This window comes from Gallus gallus, chromosome 4, assembly GCF_016699485.2.
Source record: "Gallus gallus isolate bGalGal1 chromosome 4, bGalGal1.mat.broiler.GRCg7b, whole genome shotgun sequence".
In the NCBI taxonomy this organism is placed as follows: Eukaryota; Metazoa; Chordata; class Aves; order Galliformes; family Phasianidae; genus Gallus; species Gallus gallus.
Window position 1 is genome coordinate 68,380,894 of NC_052535.1, and position 18,380 is coordinate 68,399,273.

The 18,380-nt window shown below is 46.6% G+C and overlaps 2 protein-coding genes across 8 annotated transcripts in view; one reads left to right on the forward strand and one right to left on the reverse strand.

The window, feature by feature from the left end:
• The first annotated feature begins 765 nt into the window (after positions 1–765).
• The window catches only part of RBM47 (RNA binding motif protein 47), a 75,635-nt gene continuing 58,020 nt past the window's right edge, over positions 766–18,380 (forward strand). For 2 of the 7 annotated variants that reach the window (XM_046940919.1, XM_040699811.2), the window contains exon 1: positions 1,180–1,346. Coding sequence is in view for 2 of the 7 variants with exons in the window: in XM_046940914.1 (XP_046796870.1) it covers positions 1,895–1,926 (32 nt within the window). In the remaining 5 variants the exon portion in view is untranslated. Of the gene's footprint in view, positions 799–1,179; positions 1,347–1,367; positions 1,680–1,770; positions 1,927–18,380 lie in introns of those variants that run through there. The other 5 variants (XM_046940914.1, XM_046940915.1, XM_046940918.1 and 2 more) reach the window with 4 other exon arrangements.
• Positions 1,253–2,219, reverse strand: LOC121110759. Its single transcript, XM_040699812.2, has 2 exons — positions 1,670–2,219; positions 1,253–1,587 (listed from the first exon to the last, which is right to left on the reverse strand). Exons 1-2 carry the CDS (start codon positions 1,995–1,997, stop codon positions 1,253–1,255), a joined length of 663 nt encoding a protein of 220 aa, XP_040555746.1. The 5' UTR covers positions 1,998–2,219.

An 18,380-nucleotide genomic window follows, 5' to 3' on the forward strand; every position in this document is an offset into this window, starting at 1 on the left:
GCAAGCAGGAATTACTACTTAAAAAAATTGGAAGGTGTGAGCTTCCAGTTGCAGTTTGCTTCCTCACAAACTGAATTGGATCTCTGCTGGTTGGTTCCATCTACAGTAAATAGGTCTCGTGCTCTGTCCCTGCGCACCAAAGCCCACAGCCAGGGACAGATAGCAAAGGGATGGCCAAGGTTGCGGTCCGGCTCCCTTGTTTCTGTAGGCATTCAAGGCAGCGGGCAGAGGGATCCCTCGGAGGTTAAATGAAGGCTCGGCCGCTGCTGTTACAAACCAGTTTCTCTTTTGTCTCTCGTCTAAACCAGATGTAACCTCAGGCCAGAAAGCGGTAAAATGTGGCACTCCTCTGAGCGCTGCGGTGGGCTGAGCGGATCCGGGCAGCACGAGGGCTTCTTCCCCAGCTCTGCTGGCTCAGGCGATGCGCTCCTGCCGGTGTGCGCGGTTTCGTTTTCCCTTCAAACCTCCGTCCGCCCGAGGGATGCGGATGGCCGAAGGGGAGATTTTCCCCTGCCTGACAGCAGCCCCCCCCCCCCCCCCCCCAAAAAAAAAAACCAAGAAAAAAAGAAAAAAAAAGCGCACGGGTTTAGCCCTTGCGGATAAAATATCAGTGAAGCTGCTCTAGAAGTTCGCTTCCTTCCTTCCAGCCTTTGCATCTCTACAGGTTTCCCTCTATTTTTTTCATCTGCCCTCCTGGAACAAGAGGAATGCACTGGCCGGGCGCCAGCCAGGGCTCAGCGCGGGGTAACGTTTCACTTCAGATTTACGGGAAGGTGTTGGGAGTAAGAATCTGGTTTGGTGAGTTTGGGGCAGGGAGTAGCCAGGAGACAACCTTGCTACTGTGAGCGCGGGGAGAAGGGGAGGAGGAGGGGGGGGGACGACAAAAAATAAAACCTGCCCGGAGCTGAGGGAGATCCCGGCTTTTACTCCCCGGGGTCCGGGAGCGCGCTGAGCTCCGCAGCGGGGAAGAGGCGAGCGCTCCCCAGTCCCAGCCCGGCCCCAGTCTCAGCCCAACCCCGGTCCCGGTCCCGGTCCCGGTCCAGCCCCAGCTCCGCGCCGCTCCGCTTCGCGCAGGAATGTGCGGCTTAGCGCAGGGGCTTTGGCTGAGCTGCTGAGCGCGGGGCTCCCCCCACGTCTTACTTCTCAAAAAGACTTCTTACCAAAAAAAAAAAAAAAAGTACAGTGAGCCAAGAGAGGAGGCTCGGATCGGCTGTTGCTGCGTGCGGCAGCGTTGCGAGGAGTTGCTCAACTCTCACTTAGCAGCGGGGCCGGAGGGACAATGCGCTAAGGTCGCTGCCCCACGGCTTCGCCTTCCCCGGATGGTGCCGGCGGCGGCGGGGCTGCAGGTAGGTGCCGCGTTTTGCTCTGTCGGGAGGGCAGCGGAGAGGGACAGAAGTTTGCTCAGACTACACATTTGGGAGCACGGGTGTTGATGATTTATTTCTGTGTATGTGTATATATAGTGGGCGGGAGGCAAAGAGAAAGGGTCGCGAAGGAGTTTCGGGGGTCCCTTCTCGTGCCTCGCTGTAAGCAGGTGGCAGACGAGGGGCAGCAGCAGGCGGTAACCGAGGGCCGGGGGAGAGTCACCTGCGGGCCAGAAACTCAGAAATTAAGAGGGACGTTCGTCCGTGTCAGAGCAAATCCGCAGCCCTCGACGTCTCTGGAGGACCTTTCGGAAGGTGCGTTCGGTTTGTTTGGCTGTTCTCTGTTTCCGACGCAAAGCCCGGCAGTGTGTGCGGCACGCTCAGGGCTGGCAGGTGGGCTCCGGCTGCTCTGCGCCGGCAGCGCAGCAATGGGATCTGAGCTGGGAAAAGTTTCCGATGTCCGTTTGCAAAGCACGGATCGACAGGGGAGGGGGTCAGGCCTCGCCTTTGCTCTGAGTGTATGCGCCTAGATGGGAAACGCCGGGCGCTTCTTATTCGTGTTGTAAGTAGCCGCTGTGAGTTGCTGCGAGTTTGTTGTTGTTTTGTTTCAGGGGGGAAATCTGCACAGCTCATTTCCTTTTAGGAATTTAAAATAAACCTTTACGCTCAGGCGGGCTGGGACCCAACAGACCGCGATATCCCTCCTTACTTTCTCAGCACCAGAGGGCAGGGCTGGGAGATGGGGCTGCAAGGAGCCCCCCGAGGCAGCGCAAGCAGCCCGCCGGTGCCTCCGAGCCCCCGGCACGGTGCGGCCCGGCGCGCAGCCGCCGAGCTCCGGGACACCGCGGGTGCTGCGGTGCGGCAGAGGTCGGGGCGGAGCAGCGCGGAGCGGGCGGCCGCTCCCGTCCCGGCGCTCCGATAAGACCGGCCCGCGTGTCCGTCCGGCCCGTGCCAGAGGGGCTGACAGGCCAGCCAGCTGTCTGGGAGATAAACGGAGAGACAAACACTCTCCTTGCGCGCTTGGCCTGGTTCTCTTCCCGGCGCAGTTTTCCACCTCCCCCCCTCCGGTTTGTTTTAACCCGCTGGAGCCGAGGGCAGGTGCTGCTGCCCCGCATCCCCGCGGTGCTTTCTGTGGGGCTGCCGGGCACTGCGGTGTCCCGGGACACGGCACAACACAGCCCCGCGCTGGGGGTTGTTAGGGAAGCGGTTGGAGCCGACTGCCGGGTCAGTACAGTCGCTAATCGCGGCAGCCTGAGACGAGAAATCTTTGTTTGAAGTTTTAGAATGTGAAGGAATGCGCTGCCTGCAATAAAGCGGATTTAAAAATGCCGAGAGCCTTGGAATTAGAGTATTTAATGTAAGCAGCAGAGATGGCAAAGCCTTCGGGGAGCATTGCTTCAATGAGAGCTTGCACTGGGGTCTGCTGTCAGGTTTGGGCACAGTTTCAGGGTGTAGCTGAGCAAACTGCAGAAACAAAACCAAACCAAAACAAGAAAACAAAGCACTTGGATGTGAAGCAGAACGGCCTTTGCTAGGAGCTGTTAGAAACGTTTTGTCACAGAAAACATATATGGCGATTCTTAATTCCGCCATCATAGATGTGTTATTGGCTCTGACGACCAGTCAAACCGATTGCTGTGGTTTTAACTGCATTCTGAAGCCGTAGATGTTGGATTGGGCAACACCGTGTTCCAAATGTACCTCTGTCTTATTTTTCTTAAAGAGCAATGAGGGGAAATGGCCTAAGGGTTACTCCAGGCTGGGTCTCCAACACACGTGTGCTCACAGTGGGTGACAAACTCCAGCAGATGCTGTAATCTTATGGGTGAAGCAGTAACTTACTCTCAGCTCTTCATTCAGTTGACTGCCTGTGCATGTTCTTCCACATCACCAGTGCTCTGATTTAGTGAGAAATTTAGTACTGTGCTTTCTGTGAAGAAATGGTGATAGATACCCGAGTCACCAGATCCTCTTTCTGCTGAAATTAACAGATATCAATGACTTCGATGAAAGTAAAGATCAAATTTGTTTTTTAGCATGGAAATAAATCTGATGGTTTGACCGTGGAGGGGCAAACTCCATGCCTGCATAGCCGTGTAGGTAGCTGTCTCCTTAGTCAGGAGTTTAGATCCCCAAACTCCCAATGACTTACACCCACAAACCCTCTCAGGTCACTTAGAACTTTGTTTTGTATGGGGATTTTTAGGTGCCCATTTTCAAGGTTCTAAAGTCAACCCTGCAAAGAGGACGTTTTTTGCTCTTCACTTTGGAAGAAGGAAGGACTCTGACCTTTATCTTCCCAGTGAGAGGCCTAAAATAATATTTCTCTTTGGTTGTGTTTTGTGGTTTTTGTTTTTTTTTTTTGTTTTTTTTTTTTTTCCAATAAAATACTTCTGGGTACACCTAGCTCTTGCCAAGATCAGGAACATCTTCTCAGTAGCCTTGCAGAGACAATGTAGGCTTTGTATAGCTGTGGCTGTTGGAGTTTTGATGACACAGTAAACTCAACAGGGCAAAGCAACTTCTTAATAACTGCAAAACCGACTACCTGATATTTGAGGGCATTTTTGTCCTTTCTGGCCTTTCATTTACCATGATCACAAGCAAGCTTTCATTTGAAAAGAATGGAGGGTTTTTTGTTATGTATTTTTGAAGACAAGGCATATGTTTTACAGAACATACTTAGGGGCTGGATGTTGCGTTTTAACTAGTTAGGTCAGATAGCAGAGGCTAAATCAGTAGGGATGGCTCATTTGGCATGACATGGAAAAAAACTACAAATGCATGAGAAATCTCTGCCATGTGGTATAAAAGAATCATGAGACAACAGTAACTTTCAGCTCTTTCTAAAGCAGGCAAGGCTTTAACAACCTCTGCAAAATGAAATGCTTTCTGTCCTCTTCATCAATACAAGGACCATCTGGAAATCCACTCTGCAGAAGCACCACTCCAAGTGATGTCATTCAGGGTTCACACTGGCGTTTTGTCCCTGAGAAACCAGTGAATATTCTTGAATTTTACCTTGAAACAAACTGAAGAACTTTATTTTGGTTTTTTTTGTTTGTTTGTTTGTTTGTTGTTGTTGTTGTTGTTGTTTTGGTCAAAGAAACCCATCCCAGTTGAGGGTGTAGGTTCAGCAGCAGCAAGTTGAGTTCTCAGTAGAAGCAAAGGAGTTATTAGTTATTGCATGGTCGTAATCCCGGAGTTCCTGACTGGGCTGTTGGTGCTGTGTGTACCCAGATGCCACTGCATTAAATGCACAGTGAGAAACAGTAGCAGGGCAAAGCAGGGCAGAGCACTGAGAATGGTGAACTGGGTTGGCTGGTGGAGGGGTGAGTGCTGCCACTGGATGTTGTTGTGCTATTTCAACAGCATAGGGGCAACATATTTGATTTCTTAGAGAATGAAGAGCTGATAAACAGAAGCACAAAAGTGAACTGTTTACTCGAGGCATAAGGCTATAAAAATGACCCTTGTAATAGCATTGGGAAGATGACTGCAGTTACGAAAATCAGAGAAAAGGATGTCCCTATCATGAAGATCACAAGAGGGAAAGGGCCCAGAATGGAGTTGTAATTACAAGGATGGGTAGAACAAGCAACATTTTGACCAGGGAAGCAGAATGCTTCAAGAGGTTTTGGCTGCACCTTGAAAGCAAGGCCTCCTAAACAAGAATTGTGCCCTGCCTGGCATAAGGACAGTAATTGTCACTAAGGAAATGAGAGAGATTTGGGATATCCCGTGAGATATCACATGCTTTATGCATGTTGAGCAGGAAGCAGTAGCTGGGCTTTGAGCAGATAGCAGCAAAAGTGGGGGAGGGGCATCAGTTGCATTAATAGTGGTGGGAAAGCAAAGCAAAAGGAATTGAACTGTGAGGAGAATTTGCAATTAAACTTGGTAGAAAGAAGAGGGTTGAAAGTGAAAAGAAGTCATGGTGGAGTGGACGTCACAGGAAGGCTGAATGATGGGACTAATGGGGGAGTCTGATGGATGGTGCTGAATAGGACCACTTGAAGGTTAGAGCAGGGAAAACTCAGCAGTAAAGAGCCTGGAGCCTGAACAGTGCATGTCAAATGAACAGCTTGTTTCTGAGCAAAAGAAAGGAATCATGGCAGCAGAGGGAGGCAGTAGGTGAGGCAGGTGAGGGTTAAGATGAATCCTTGACATAAATTCACCATATTGTGAGGAAAAGAGGAAGACAGATAATCAAAATCAAAGGAGGAAGGTGGAGGAACTGGATGACCAGGAGGTGTCTGCATGGCAGGGAGGAAGAAGTGAGAGATCTCCATAGAAGGAGTGAGAGGATGGGGGAAAAGGTCAACCCGCTGGGTACAGTCTGGTCCCTGGTAGGGAAAATCTGAGAAGAGATGCTTGGTTAGGGTTGGAAAGTCTTGCTGTTGAAGCAACAGGCAGGGAAGGGACCTGGAGGGAAGGAAGCAGAAAGAGACTCTGGGTAACAAGTCTTTAAAGCTGGAGTGTGTGCTGTAGGATGCACAGAAATAGTATGAGGGCTGCACAGGTAGCATGCAAGGCACAGCTGTGGGAGCTTTCAAGGCTGGAGAGCAGGGAGGTGCCCAAGTGGGGAAAAATGGCACCAGCAGCAGGGAGGGGAGGTAGAGGCAGGCATGAGTGCACATGCAGAGACCTGTTCCCAAAGTGGTTTTACAGTAGAAGAGCACATTAAGTTCACCTTAATAAAATATTCACATTGTTAATGTGACCGTAAGCTGTGTCCACGCCGTGTGTGTGCTTTTGGCAGTGAAATTCCCGTTGCCTGTGAATACTTCAGTTTCACCAGAGTCCATGCTCTGGTATCCATCTCTTTATGTGAGTGCTGCTCCTCACAAGGCAGCACTACTCTGCCATTAGGATTCACATTAAATGCTAACAAGGTGCCTGAAGCTCACAAGATCATCACATCTGGTAAATCTGTGAGAAGAGAGAGTTTTTATTGGTGACTGTATTCAGTCTGTTGGGATTGCAGTACAATCTGTCCTTTGCTTCTTGGCCTTGTGAAGTGGGCAAGAGCAGATGAGGCACGTTGGATGGATGAAAAGCTGGAAGTGCCTCAAGTTGGATCAAGATGATCTGCACCTTTTGTTGCTGCCCTGTGTTGTGTCTTACTGGGCTTTTATGGCATAACCAGATGGTGCTGACAAGGTTGTCTTCACCCCAAGGGTCCGCATGGCCCAGAAGCAAGATTGGTACAGAGCTCCCTCCGGGTAGAGAGGCTGACATGTCCTCACAGCTACTCCTGCAGTTCCATGGCTGGGAGCTCTGAATTCAGCCCGAAGGCTGAGCAATTAGGCAGGGCTTAGGAAGGAGGAGAGCTGCAAGACAGGGAGTGCTCTGTGGCAGGTCCCTAAAAATGGCCTTAAGCTGTGCTAGAGGAGGTTCAGGTTGGAAATTAGGAAACATTAATTCTCAGAAAGAGTGGTGAGACATTGGCACAGGCTGCCCGGGGAGGTGGTGTAGTCACCATCCCTAGAGGTGTTCAAGAAACATGCAGATATGGTGCTGAGGGACATGGTTACTGGGCATGGTGGCAATGGGTTGACAGTTGGACACGGTGATCTTAGAGGTCTCTTCCAACCTTAGTGATTCTATGAGGTCAGGGTTTCCTCACAGGCAAGCAGGTGCGCTGAGTGAGCATGTTGGATGGTGAGTGAGACCTGCTGAGTGCAAGCAAGGGACAACTAAGTGACTTCCATAGGAGCAAATTGTGTTGAGCAATCATAAATAACAAGGCTTCCAGGTGCTCCTTTCACATGCTGAAGTACTGAGTGTTGTCTTACCTGCATGAATCCCAGGTCAGGCTGGGCGTGCATATGACTGGTCCCAGACACCACACGGGTGACTGGGCTGTCTGGTATGTGAAGGTGCCCCTTGGGCTGTTCCCTGACCCATGGCTCACTCTGGTGTTCACAAGTCCCTCTTTGAGATGTATTTCCAAGTTCAGGATGTTTTCTTTCTTGATAATTCTTTCTTTGTTGCTTTTTTCCTGCAAGTATCTCTCCACAAAGTTACGCTCTCAGAAAGCAGTGAGACAGACTGAGAGCCAACATTAATTTTTACTGTCTGCTAACTGTATGATTCTAAGTAACAAAATCCCTGTGGAAATTCCTGGCCATCCGCACATCCACCTGCCTTGGGAAACTTAATTGGCTCCAAGTCTGGATGATGTATGGGGCACGGTACAAAGCCTACAGCTCTCGTGGAAGCAGAACGAACTGCCAGAATCCCTGAGTGCAGTTAGGGCTAAACTGAGGCACTGCTGGCCTTGATGGTTGACGTTCTCATCACAATGATAAAAGCTCAGGGAAAGGAGCTGTTTTGCTTGTGGAACAGTTCCAGGGTGTTTTGGTTTTTTTTTTCCTGGTGGCCTTTCTTATACACTGCTATCAGTGATCACTGACTTCAGTGAGCTCACAGTGCTCTTGTAACCTCTGTATGTGAGGAGGACAAGGTTTTAGTAAATTTAACTTTGCAGCTGTTTGGGGAATACCTTGTTTCTTTTAACCAGATGTAAGTTTCTCTGTATGTGCACAACTGTCAACGCAATTGAGTCTCAGTGTTGTATTTTTAACTCCCAGAGCACTGCCCTTCAGCTGTCAGTGTTTGGGTGCCAAATGTTTGGTTTGATCTTGAGGTATCACTTTTCTATCATTATGCCATCATTTCCCAACAATAGATAGGAAATCTAAATATTTTTTGTCTTGTGAAACACTAGAGATGCATTCTTGAGGAGTGCCATAGGAGACAGGCTGTTGAAGAACACAGTGCTCATATGTGAGGGACAGTAGCAATGCACTTGCCTCTAGCATGAAGCATTTTCCTTCTGAGTTTTCCAATAGACTCAACAGTGTTTTGTTGTGTTTCTGTTTGTTTTTTTTTTTTTAATAAGTTGTTTTTCAAAAATATTTGGATTTCCTAAGGAAACGAAAGCAAAAATGCTGATTGTGCAATATTCTTACTGATGGGCAGAGTAATAAATGTAGTTTTATGAAAAATGCCATATATCCAGAGAGCTTCTGTGAAATCCTAGAAGTTTAGGCCTGTAATAAAACTTCTTGCTGGTAACGGTGAAAATCAGGCAAAGGTCAGAGCTCACCATGAATACTGTGAGTTCTCAAGGCACAGACTGTGCAGGGAAGCCAGTGTGCTGTAAGATGGGATGGAAGTCTGCATATCTTTGACACGCCTTCATATTTTTAATATGCGGGCAACTGTATGTTCCTTGGTCTTACACTCTAATCGGAAAGGATCCTGCTGTAGCTTGGAGCTGTGATCATGTTGCCATAGGGCACTCTCTAGGCTATCTGCCCCCATGTGCAGTCACGCACCAACAGTACCCACAAACGGGTCAGACAAACCCTTTCCAGAGCTATGGCAAGTACAAAGAGGATCAGATAAGCTTAGTAGTCGTTGTGCAACTTTCTTTCTGAGCTCTGGATTCAAAACAAAACTCAGCCAAAACCACAGGACTGAAACACTCTGGTGGACTCCACGCACAGCATGCGATAAGGCAGCCAGCACGCAGCCCATACTGCTGATTCACTGCTTCTCCATCCTTCCCTGCCTGCCTTCACCTTCCAGCATGAGTGCTAGTTTCTGGAGCCACCGTGTTCTTGGGTCTCTCTGCCTGCGTATATCGGTGATCTTGGGCCTGTGAGTGTGGTTCCCTGGTCCTGGAGCAGGATGGGTGTTTGCAGCGATGCAGAGCCAAGGGTTGCTCAGCCGTGCTCCTTGGAGAGCATGGCATACCCACACTAGGTCAGAGTATTGCGTGGCTGGACACAGAGCTGCTGGTACCAGGGGAAAGCAGAAGGGGCAGACCTCCTTTCCACCAAGTTTGGGAATGCTGAGTGACATGGAAGGTGAAGGAACAAGGAACCAGGCTGTTATTTTCACTTTCTTTCTACACTGTTCAAATCTGGGTTCCAGGTGCTATGCCAAAATTCAGAGAGATGTTACCTCCGAGCAGGGGAGCACAGACTTCATGTCTCCTGAAATAAACAGTACGACATAAGCAGTACATGAAGAGCAACGTTTCACTGCTGCTTCTATAGATCCAAACCATTTCTATTGCATTTCCTCTTCATCTAATCTTATCTATTCTATGTTGCAATCCTTGCTGTGCTTCCCTATTTCCAAATCAAAGCACAGTCTTTCTGCACAAATCTGAACCCTGCCTCCATTTTGAAACGTGGCCTGTTTTAAACAAAAGGCGTCAGTTTGTTAATTCATCGTTAATCCCTACCTGGAAAGCAACTGGTGCCAAAACAGTTGCATTCTCAAAGCTCTTGTGAATGTCAATCACTGTTGAAAAGTTATGCTATGAACTCACGCACACTGTTGTTTGTATGTGCGCAACAGGGTGTAGAACGAGCCAGACAAGAAGAAAATGAAATGCATACAAATGACAGGTTCTGCAGGAAGGACACCAGCACAATGCTTAGGAAGCCCAGCTTTGCATCCCTGCCTCCCCCAGAGGATTCGATCCTCTATGAAAAAATGGCATTTGAGCAGAATATAAGCCTTTGAATATCACAGTTTCCATGTACTTTGTGAAGATTTCAGTTGTTCATATCCAGCTCCCAGAATGCACTCTCACACTGCTGTGAGAGCAGGACTTTAATTGTCGTAGCAGTAGGAGGCTGCTAGGCACTCTGCAGTTTGACAGTATTTAGGGCACCTGAAAGTAAAGGCAGCAAAGAAAAAGATGTCGGGGCTCAGAAGGTCAGGCTGGATGGAGGATAAAAGAAAGGGAAAGAGGAGAAGAGGTGCGGTGGTGGGAGAAGGGGACTGCCAGGGAGCAAGAAGAGCGATGGGAAGATGTTATTTGATGAGAAAACTCAAATGGAGGGGACTGAGAATTGCTGGCTGGGCAGGGAGGCAGCAGCGATGGGACCAGAGTCCTGGAGGTGCACCTCTCTGAAGTCTGTGTGGCAACATCACACATACAGCCCCTCCCTGTGACACACACATCACACATCCATGCATGGTGGAGTTTGGTTGTGGATCTGTTGGTTTTTTTTTTCTTTCTTACCAGTCTGAAACAACAAAAAAGGACCAATGTAAGAGCTTTGGAAGCAATGCACAGCTGCGTCACAAACAAACAACACTGTGTAATTCAGATCGTGCCAGATTTATACACTGTGTAATACTAATTTTCCTTCTGAGGTATACTGTTATAGCATGATCCATTCCCTTTGAAACATTCAGTATGGGTTTTGTTTGTTTTGCAGGGCTCTTGCTTTTTAACCTGTATGAGGAGGAGGGTAACCAATGAGTGGTTTACTTTAGATTGCTTTCCTGCTGTTCAGTGTGTAAATGGTTCATTCTCTTTCATCACTTTTGTCTGAAAAGAGAAGTATTTCTCCTTGGCTTTTTGTATGGAGCTCATCTCTTTAGCATTTAATTACTTCACAAACAGTAATGAGCTAATCCACAATAACCACTTGATACTGATTTACTAAGAAAACAATAGAGACACAGAATGTAGATTAAGTTTACCCTTGTGTTGAGTGCAAAATTTAGGATGCCAGAGCCAGATACAAGAAGTTTTTATTAGTTACATGTTTTCTACACTGGGACGTGTACTTTGGGACTAGTTACAGATTAATGTCAAGTTTAACAGGCTATTTTGGGTGAACAACAATGAACGTATTCCAGTAAGCTGAATTGCTACTTTCACTTTTCCCAAATAAGCTTTAGAATGAATTTCATTTAAAAATCTGCTTAAATTTAACAATACGAAGTGGGTAGATAATCCAGAAATTAAATGTTTGATGTGCAGCAAAACAAACTTCCTCTTTTTGTGTGCGTGTGCGTTTCAACTAGCAATACGCATCAGTCACACTGCTGGCCTTATGACTTCCCAGAAAACTGAGTTTTGTTGAAGATTCCCATTTTTGAAGTGCATTTCCTAGTGAGACCGCTCACAGCTCTCATCCTCTCCGCATCTGTAAGAAAATTGCAGATCAGAAAACGTTCCCACACCAAAATAAGGAAGAAGCCGGCAGTGACCATCTGCACAAAGCTTGGTTAAAATGACTTGGCCAGTGATAGACAGGAACTGGGTGCAAAGTGAGGACAGAAAGCACTTATCTAGAGCCAGCTTGTCTGCCTCCTCTGCAAGTTCCTTTCTCGCAGTTCATCCCCTGCGGTGTCTCTGTGATGGTGGGGATGGCAGCCACGTGAGCATGGCCATGAATGGAGGAGGCCACCATCTGCTGCGAGGGGCTGGGGAGGTGGGATCTGGTTTGCAGCACCCAGCTTCCAAATATTGGGTGCTCCTTGGGACATCTGGTAGAAAGAGTCCGTGTGGGGTGCACGTTTAGGGACAAGTGGTTTGGGAATGCCAGCCCCAGGCCACTGTGTAGACTGGAGGAGAAACCACAGAAGAGACCTCTTCAGCATCACTGCTTTAGGGCTGGAAGGGGGAATCTCTGGCTACAGTATCTATACTGTGGTCAGGAGTGAATGCTGGGTCCTTGTGGACTAGAGAGCTGCTGAGTTCAGCCCAGCAAGGCAGATGAATGTAGTATTTTCCACTGACACCGCTGTGGCTGAAAAACAGCCTGTGGAAAAGATAAATGTGTCTGGTGTCCTTAGCAGGACGAAATAGGAAAAGGAGGACTCAGGGGACTATGAGGGAAGAGGCTACAGAAGACAAACTGTGGGACAGGTGTGGTGCCCCGAGTATTACCTTTGTGAGGTCTCCAGGCATGAGATATTTCCTTCTAGAGAGAACATGGCCAGCACAACACTGACCACCACGTTACACCTTTTCTAGAGGTCTGCTGAATGGAAGTGGTCTGTATTGGATGTATAAATCCACCCTGTGCTGCTGAGGTTTGTGGATCTCCTTTTCTTTATTATAGATCACAATTGCCTATAGTTGTTTTCAGGTGAGGAACAGGACATTGGGAGCACAGCCATTGCTCATATTTCACATAATACATCACGGATGAGACGAGGTTGGGGCAGGAAACTCTAAAAAAAATTCAGACCCTCTGCACTTTCCTCATTGTCTGCAAGTGTGTTGGCAGAAATGTGCCCAAAGCTGCAACAGCACTGCTCAGATTGCCCCTACCATGCAGGATTTGTGTATTTGCTTGGCATTAATAAATGAGGTTAGCAAGGGAGGATGGGTAGCAAAGGGCTCTTTACCTCCTCTTGCAGGCTGATTAAGGGGATGGATTTGAGCTGGAGCACAGCATGTGTGCGTGAACACTTTGCTCAGCTGGAGAGCAATATGCTGTGGCTGTGAGTGCAGAGGTGCCCACTGCAGTGCTGTCCTTGGACTTTGGATCTTGGACTTCATTCTGCCTTCAGATGGGTAAGAGTTTCCCCTTCTCTAGAGCTGTCCTCAGACCTTCCATAAGAAAAGCCTCAGTGACCTGAAGGGTGCAGGATCCAGGCTTCTCTATTAATGTTAAATGTCCCAGAGCAAACTAGCAGAAGTTCCTTCTTCTGATATATTCTTCTAAAGTAGAAATGGACAAATGAAAGATACACATTGCACTGGGTGCCACGGACTCACCAGGAAACAGCAACCTTTGTTCAACCAGCATGAAATCCGCAGTCAGAAATGAAGCCTGCCCAATAAGTGTTGAGGATGAGGGTGAAACCTACGGCTCCTGTGTGGGCTGCAGTGCAGCAAATCACACTGTAGCATTCATTGAGTAAACCCAGGTTGTGAACATGCTTGTGACAACTAGTGGGTGGATGACTCACAGGCAGAGAAAAGGACATTAAAAAAAAAAAAGAGAGAGAGAGAGAGAAGGAGGGGTTTACTCCCCTCTAATAGGCAACGTGGTGTTTAAACTCCTTTCCCAGCCAGGTGTGGTAGCAGCATGCTCCCTTTCACACACCTGTGCACACACCCATGGGCACTTTCTCTGTTTTTCTGCAAGGTCACCGGCTTTGAGAGCTACAGTGCATGGTGATAGCTTTATAACACACAATGGCAGCTTTTCAAAAAGTGCAGGTCTGATGTTATAATTTTATTTTTGCCTATTCTTCCACTCATCTAATGAAGCATTTGTAAACAAAGCAAGCCTGCTACTTTTCATATTCAAATCCTTGGTCAGGTCTGCTGTGCAATCTTTTGTGCATCCAGTTGTGTTGGCCAGACCATGTTTAACTCCTTCTCCCTCTTCTACTCTCCTGCTTCCACACACCAACGGAACTAGAAGTCATACCTGACCACCTGACTGTGTAGGAAAATTTCTTTGTGCATTCATGGTTATATTGCCGAAACTCTCTACCTCTGGGAGAATTATTTCAGTCAGAGGCAGAGGTTCTGGGCAAACTCTGCTGGCCAGATTTTGCATGTATTACTTGTATGGTACATCACAGAGAGAAAATACAGCCTGAATTTTATGTGAGCAACTCCAGCCTGCAAGAGTGGTTGTCCCACGGCAGCTCACAGCTTCAGCTGTATGATGGTGGCAAGGATCGTGTGCCTGAACCAATGGTGCCTGGTTGTTTGGCACTTGTGAAAATCAGCATGTGGTCTTCTGGCTTTCCAGGCTGATTTGGCATCAGCACCCTTGGAGATAACCCACATTACGAGGGTTGTATTTGGGCAAGTTTGTTCCCTTTGTATTTTTTTTCTCTGTCTGGACTTCGATTTACTATTCCTTCTCCCTCTGTGGTTTGGTTGCTTTGTGCCTTGGTGCTTAGAGATTTCCTGCCAGTATACTGCGAGTTTCTAATGAAGAATTTCAGCAGCGCCTGGCGTTTACAAGTAAAAGCCCTCTTCAGATTTTGACAGAAGGAGTTATATGAAATTACTTCTAATCCCTTTATCCTTGTCACACCACTCTGCTATGCAGTAATACACCGAAGAATTTCCAGAAAGCAAAGGCTGGCGACTTGCAGTACTCACCTACTTGGCTGAAAGAAATAAAGGAATGGGGAGTTGAATTCAATCTGCTGCTTTTCTGTAGCTGCGTCAGCTGGGGGACGAGAGAGGAGAAACTTGGAATAAATAAATACTTTCTCAGTTGTTTTTTAATAATAATAATTTAAAAAGAAGAACCTTGAAGCCGAACAAGCCATTTCCCTGAAAAGTTGAGATCATGTTTTGAAAGTTAAAAAATGAGGCATTTTTGTTGTCTTTATCATGGCGGCTATCAGTGGTACATTGTTAATCCCTGCTAGAGTGGCAAAGCTGCAAAACAAATAACAGTATGTCCTTGAGTGCACCAGTTATGTGCCTGACAGGTTTTCATTTTTCACTCTGTTGCATAATGCTGGCATACACAGACGACACGTAGCATATGAAAATTTCTGGGTAGGGCTTGATCCTCCTTCCATTCAAGTCAAGGGCAATGTTCTTCCAGTTCTCAAAAGATGCAAGGTCAGAGTGTGTGCTGCGGCCTACTTCACCCGGTTTGAAGCCAGGCAGCCGAGTTAGAGAAGAGGTCAGCTATCTCCTGCTCCAAGCCCAGTCCCAGGTGAGCTTGTGCAAGGATTTCTTTTGAAATCTGATGGCAACAGTAGCTTTTACCACTTGCCTGATGTGTTCTCAGATTTTGTTTCCTTAAAAGAATTTAAAAAAAAAAGAAAGAAAGAAAGAAATCCCAGCCAGTATTTCCTCCTGAGATGTATACACACAGAAAACCAATACATTGATATTGTTCTACTTGGTGTTTGTCAGTCTTAGCCAAGCACTGTGTGTAGGTGTTGCATGATTTAAAAAAATAAGATGAAATGTGGGTGGGACTGAAAGTGCTGTTGCTATTATTCATCTATTTATGCCATCATACATGTGTGATCAGACAGTGATCTTGTGCAGCAGCCTGGAAACCTACGTATTGTTTGAATCATCCTACTGTAAGAGGGCCAGGAGGTGTGTTATTTAATCCTTCCACTCGATGAGCAGGACCAGTATATACCAAATTGGTATTTCTCACCTGCAGCCAGCATCAACCCCCACATGTGATGAAACATCAGCATGGAAATCTGTAACTGTACTTTTTTTCCTTACAATATGCATGACCATCAGAATTCCAATGGGGGGGAAAACTGTGTAAAGTGAGTTATGAAAAAGTGAAGTTCTTGCACAGATAAAACTATCTGTTTGGATTGGGTTAGTGAAACAGTCTGATCTGCATAAAAATACAAATTTCAGGGAAAATACTTCCATTTTTCAGTGTGGAGCAGGTGAGGTGGAAATTGTAGGAAACAACTGAAAATCACAACAGAAAAAAATAATAAACCAAAAAAAAAAACCAAACAAACAAACAAATGAACAAGCAAACAAACAAAACCCCAAAATTGACTTTGTTTTGTGAAGAAAAGCAAGGAAAAAGATTCTTTGATTCTTTTCTATACGTGTTTCCAAGGTCAATTTGTGATAGGAAAAAAGAAAAGAGAGAGAAAAAGGCTAAAAAGGCTGCCTTCCCAAAAGGAGTAAAGAAAGTAAAGATGTGGCATTAGCACTTGATGGCCAAACCATGAAATTTGCACGTGGGAGTTTAATCCTGAATGTTCTTTATGCTCTGTGGTAATGTACCTGTGACATATGTAGACCGTCCAAAAATGTTAGATACAGATCTGTTATCACGACTTGCAGGTTCAACCACATTCCTGTTCCCATTGAGAGCAGTTCTTCTAGCTGCAGGCAGTACAAACTTGTTGCAGTACTAATTATTTGATCATCTTCCTCAATATTTCCAGATGTAAAAGATTTCCTTATTTTGGTTGCTAAAGAAGGAGTTCAGTTTTCTCTCTCTGCTCCTCATTGGAACATCTCTGCTAGTAAATTAAGCGTGCCCAGAATTGCACTCTGGCACAGATGCTCTTTGCCTCCACAGCAGGATGCTGCTTCTCCCAAATGGCTGCACCCAAACTGCATGTGAGAAGCAATACAGAGCACACACCAACCCAAGCCAGTGCCTGGGAGAGTGGCATTCGTTCTCAGTTTGGGCAAATGATATTTACATGACGTGGGCCAGAAGTGTGCCAGGGAACTTATGAACCATTAATTGGAGCAATTGGTTTTCAGCACCTGGAAATGCTCACTGATGCTATTTAATTCACTTCTGTGGAGGTTGTTTGTACATCTGCGCCTTCCCTACTGGCAATGATCAGCAGAATGCTCTTCTTTCAAAGGCTCCAAGATCAGGTGTATACTTATTATGTCCCCAAGCAAAGTATTTTCATTCATATAAAAGCATAATTAGCGCTACCAGTATTATCAAACATTATAGAATAAGACTTGTACAGGAGAATGGGATGGATGATCAAGATAAAACCCTACCATCCGTGGGATCTCTGCCCAGGAAGCAGCAGTAAAAGAAAGCAAAATGATAGGTAGCAGCAGATGCTGATGTTGAGAGCTGCTGGCTGCTGCCAAAACGAATCGTCTCACTGGGACTAAAGACAAGAATTTCTGAGCAAGAATAAGACAAGAGCGCATTTTCAGAAGGGAAGGAAGAGTAAGGAGGCACTAATTGCCTGTTGTTGTTTTGTAGTAAGGAGGACACCGATACATTGTGGGGTCTAAATTCCGTTTTGCTTTAATCTACCCCTACTGGGGATGCAGTTGAAAGCAGTTCATTATGAGCAGAAGAAAACAATTGACTTCTGATTCCCATGGAAACACAAAACAAGCCAATTCTTTATAACTGAGTTCCCCTGGAAGGACAGGGTAGGAAGTTGCTGAAGGTCACTGACTCCATGGCTGGTCAGCATGACATTGATGAGACTCAGCCACTTGATCAGTTTAGAAGCAGGCAATTCTTCTGATGAAAATTGGGTGTCATAATGTCCTTACCAAGATTTTGGTGCTATTTCTATCTAGCAGTACACTGAAAAGGTCTACTTACAGAATAGTATAAGGTACGTACATTTCCCTCACATGAAGAATGCTGGAGTTCAAACTCATTCAATTAAAGCTGTTTTTCAAAACAGCAACTTCTTCCATACGTGGAACAAAGTATTCCCGTGCTACATGGCAATAATAAATACAAGGAAGACACTTTCATTTTTCTGTGGAATATGCCTGCTGATTTAACTACCATTTGAGAATTCTGCTTCACAGATTAATTTCTATTATCCACAAGTTTCCCCTGCACGTCCTAGGGTGGCATTTTTAAGAACTAACAGCAACAACTTTGTTTCTCAGTTATGTCTAGTTTAACTAACATCTAATCCTCTTAGCTTTTATACCTTCACAAACAGGGATTTATTTGGCTCAAAACTTTTAATTAGCCCAATCACATGGAGCAGGCATTTAACAACCCCGAGGCAAACCTGTTTCAGACATCAGAGGTGTCTCTCAATCAGATTCTGAGAGCTAATTCTGGGAGACCTTTTTCTGCAGAACTTGAATAACAGGGTGGGTGAGTGGTTGGCACCCAGTTTTTCTGCATAAGTGGGCAGCATTCTTTCATGGTAGCTTGCTGGCTCCTAACATTGTTCTGTTATCCTTTGCTAACTTCCCATCTCTGCTCTCCCTCCAAAGCAGCCTCTCAGTTTGTCCTCACAAAAGTCCATCCAGCCCTTGAGAAAGAAAAAACCTTCCCATGGATTTCATAGAATCACAGAATATCCTGAGTCGGAAGGGACTCACAAGGATCATCGAGCCCAGTTCCCGGCTCCACACAGGACCACCCAAAATTCAAACGTATGTCTGAGAGCACTGTCCAAACACTTCTTGAACTCTGGCAGCTTGGGACTGTGATCACTGCCCTGGGGAGCCTGTTCCGTGCCCTGTGGTGAAGAATCTTTTCCTAACACCCTACCTGACCCTCCCCTGACACTGCTCCATGCCACTCCCTCTGGTCCTGTCACTGTCACCCAAGAGCAGAGCTCAGTGCTGCTGCTCCACTCCCCTTGTGAGGAGCTGTAAGCTGCCATAAGGCCTCCCCTCAGCCTCCTCTGCTGTGAGATGAGCAAACTAAGGGACCTCAGCTGCTCCATATGCATCTTGCCATCCAGATCCTTCCCCATCTTTGTTGCTTTTCTTTGGATGCTCTCTAACAGCTTTATGTC

Coding starts and splice junctions, on each gene's coding strand:
- LOC121110759 (XM_040699812.2), bottom strand. CDS start 1,997: ATGAGCTGTGCAGATTTCCCCCCTGAAACAAAACAACAACAAACTCGC. Junction 1,588..1,669: donor CCGAACGCACCTTCCGAAAG/GTCCTCCAGAGA, acceptor TCTGGCCCGCAG/GTGACTCTCCCCCGGCCCTC.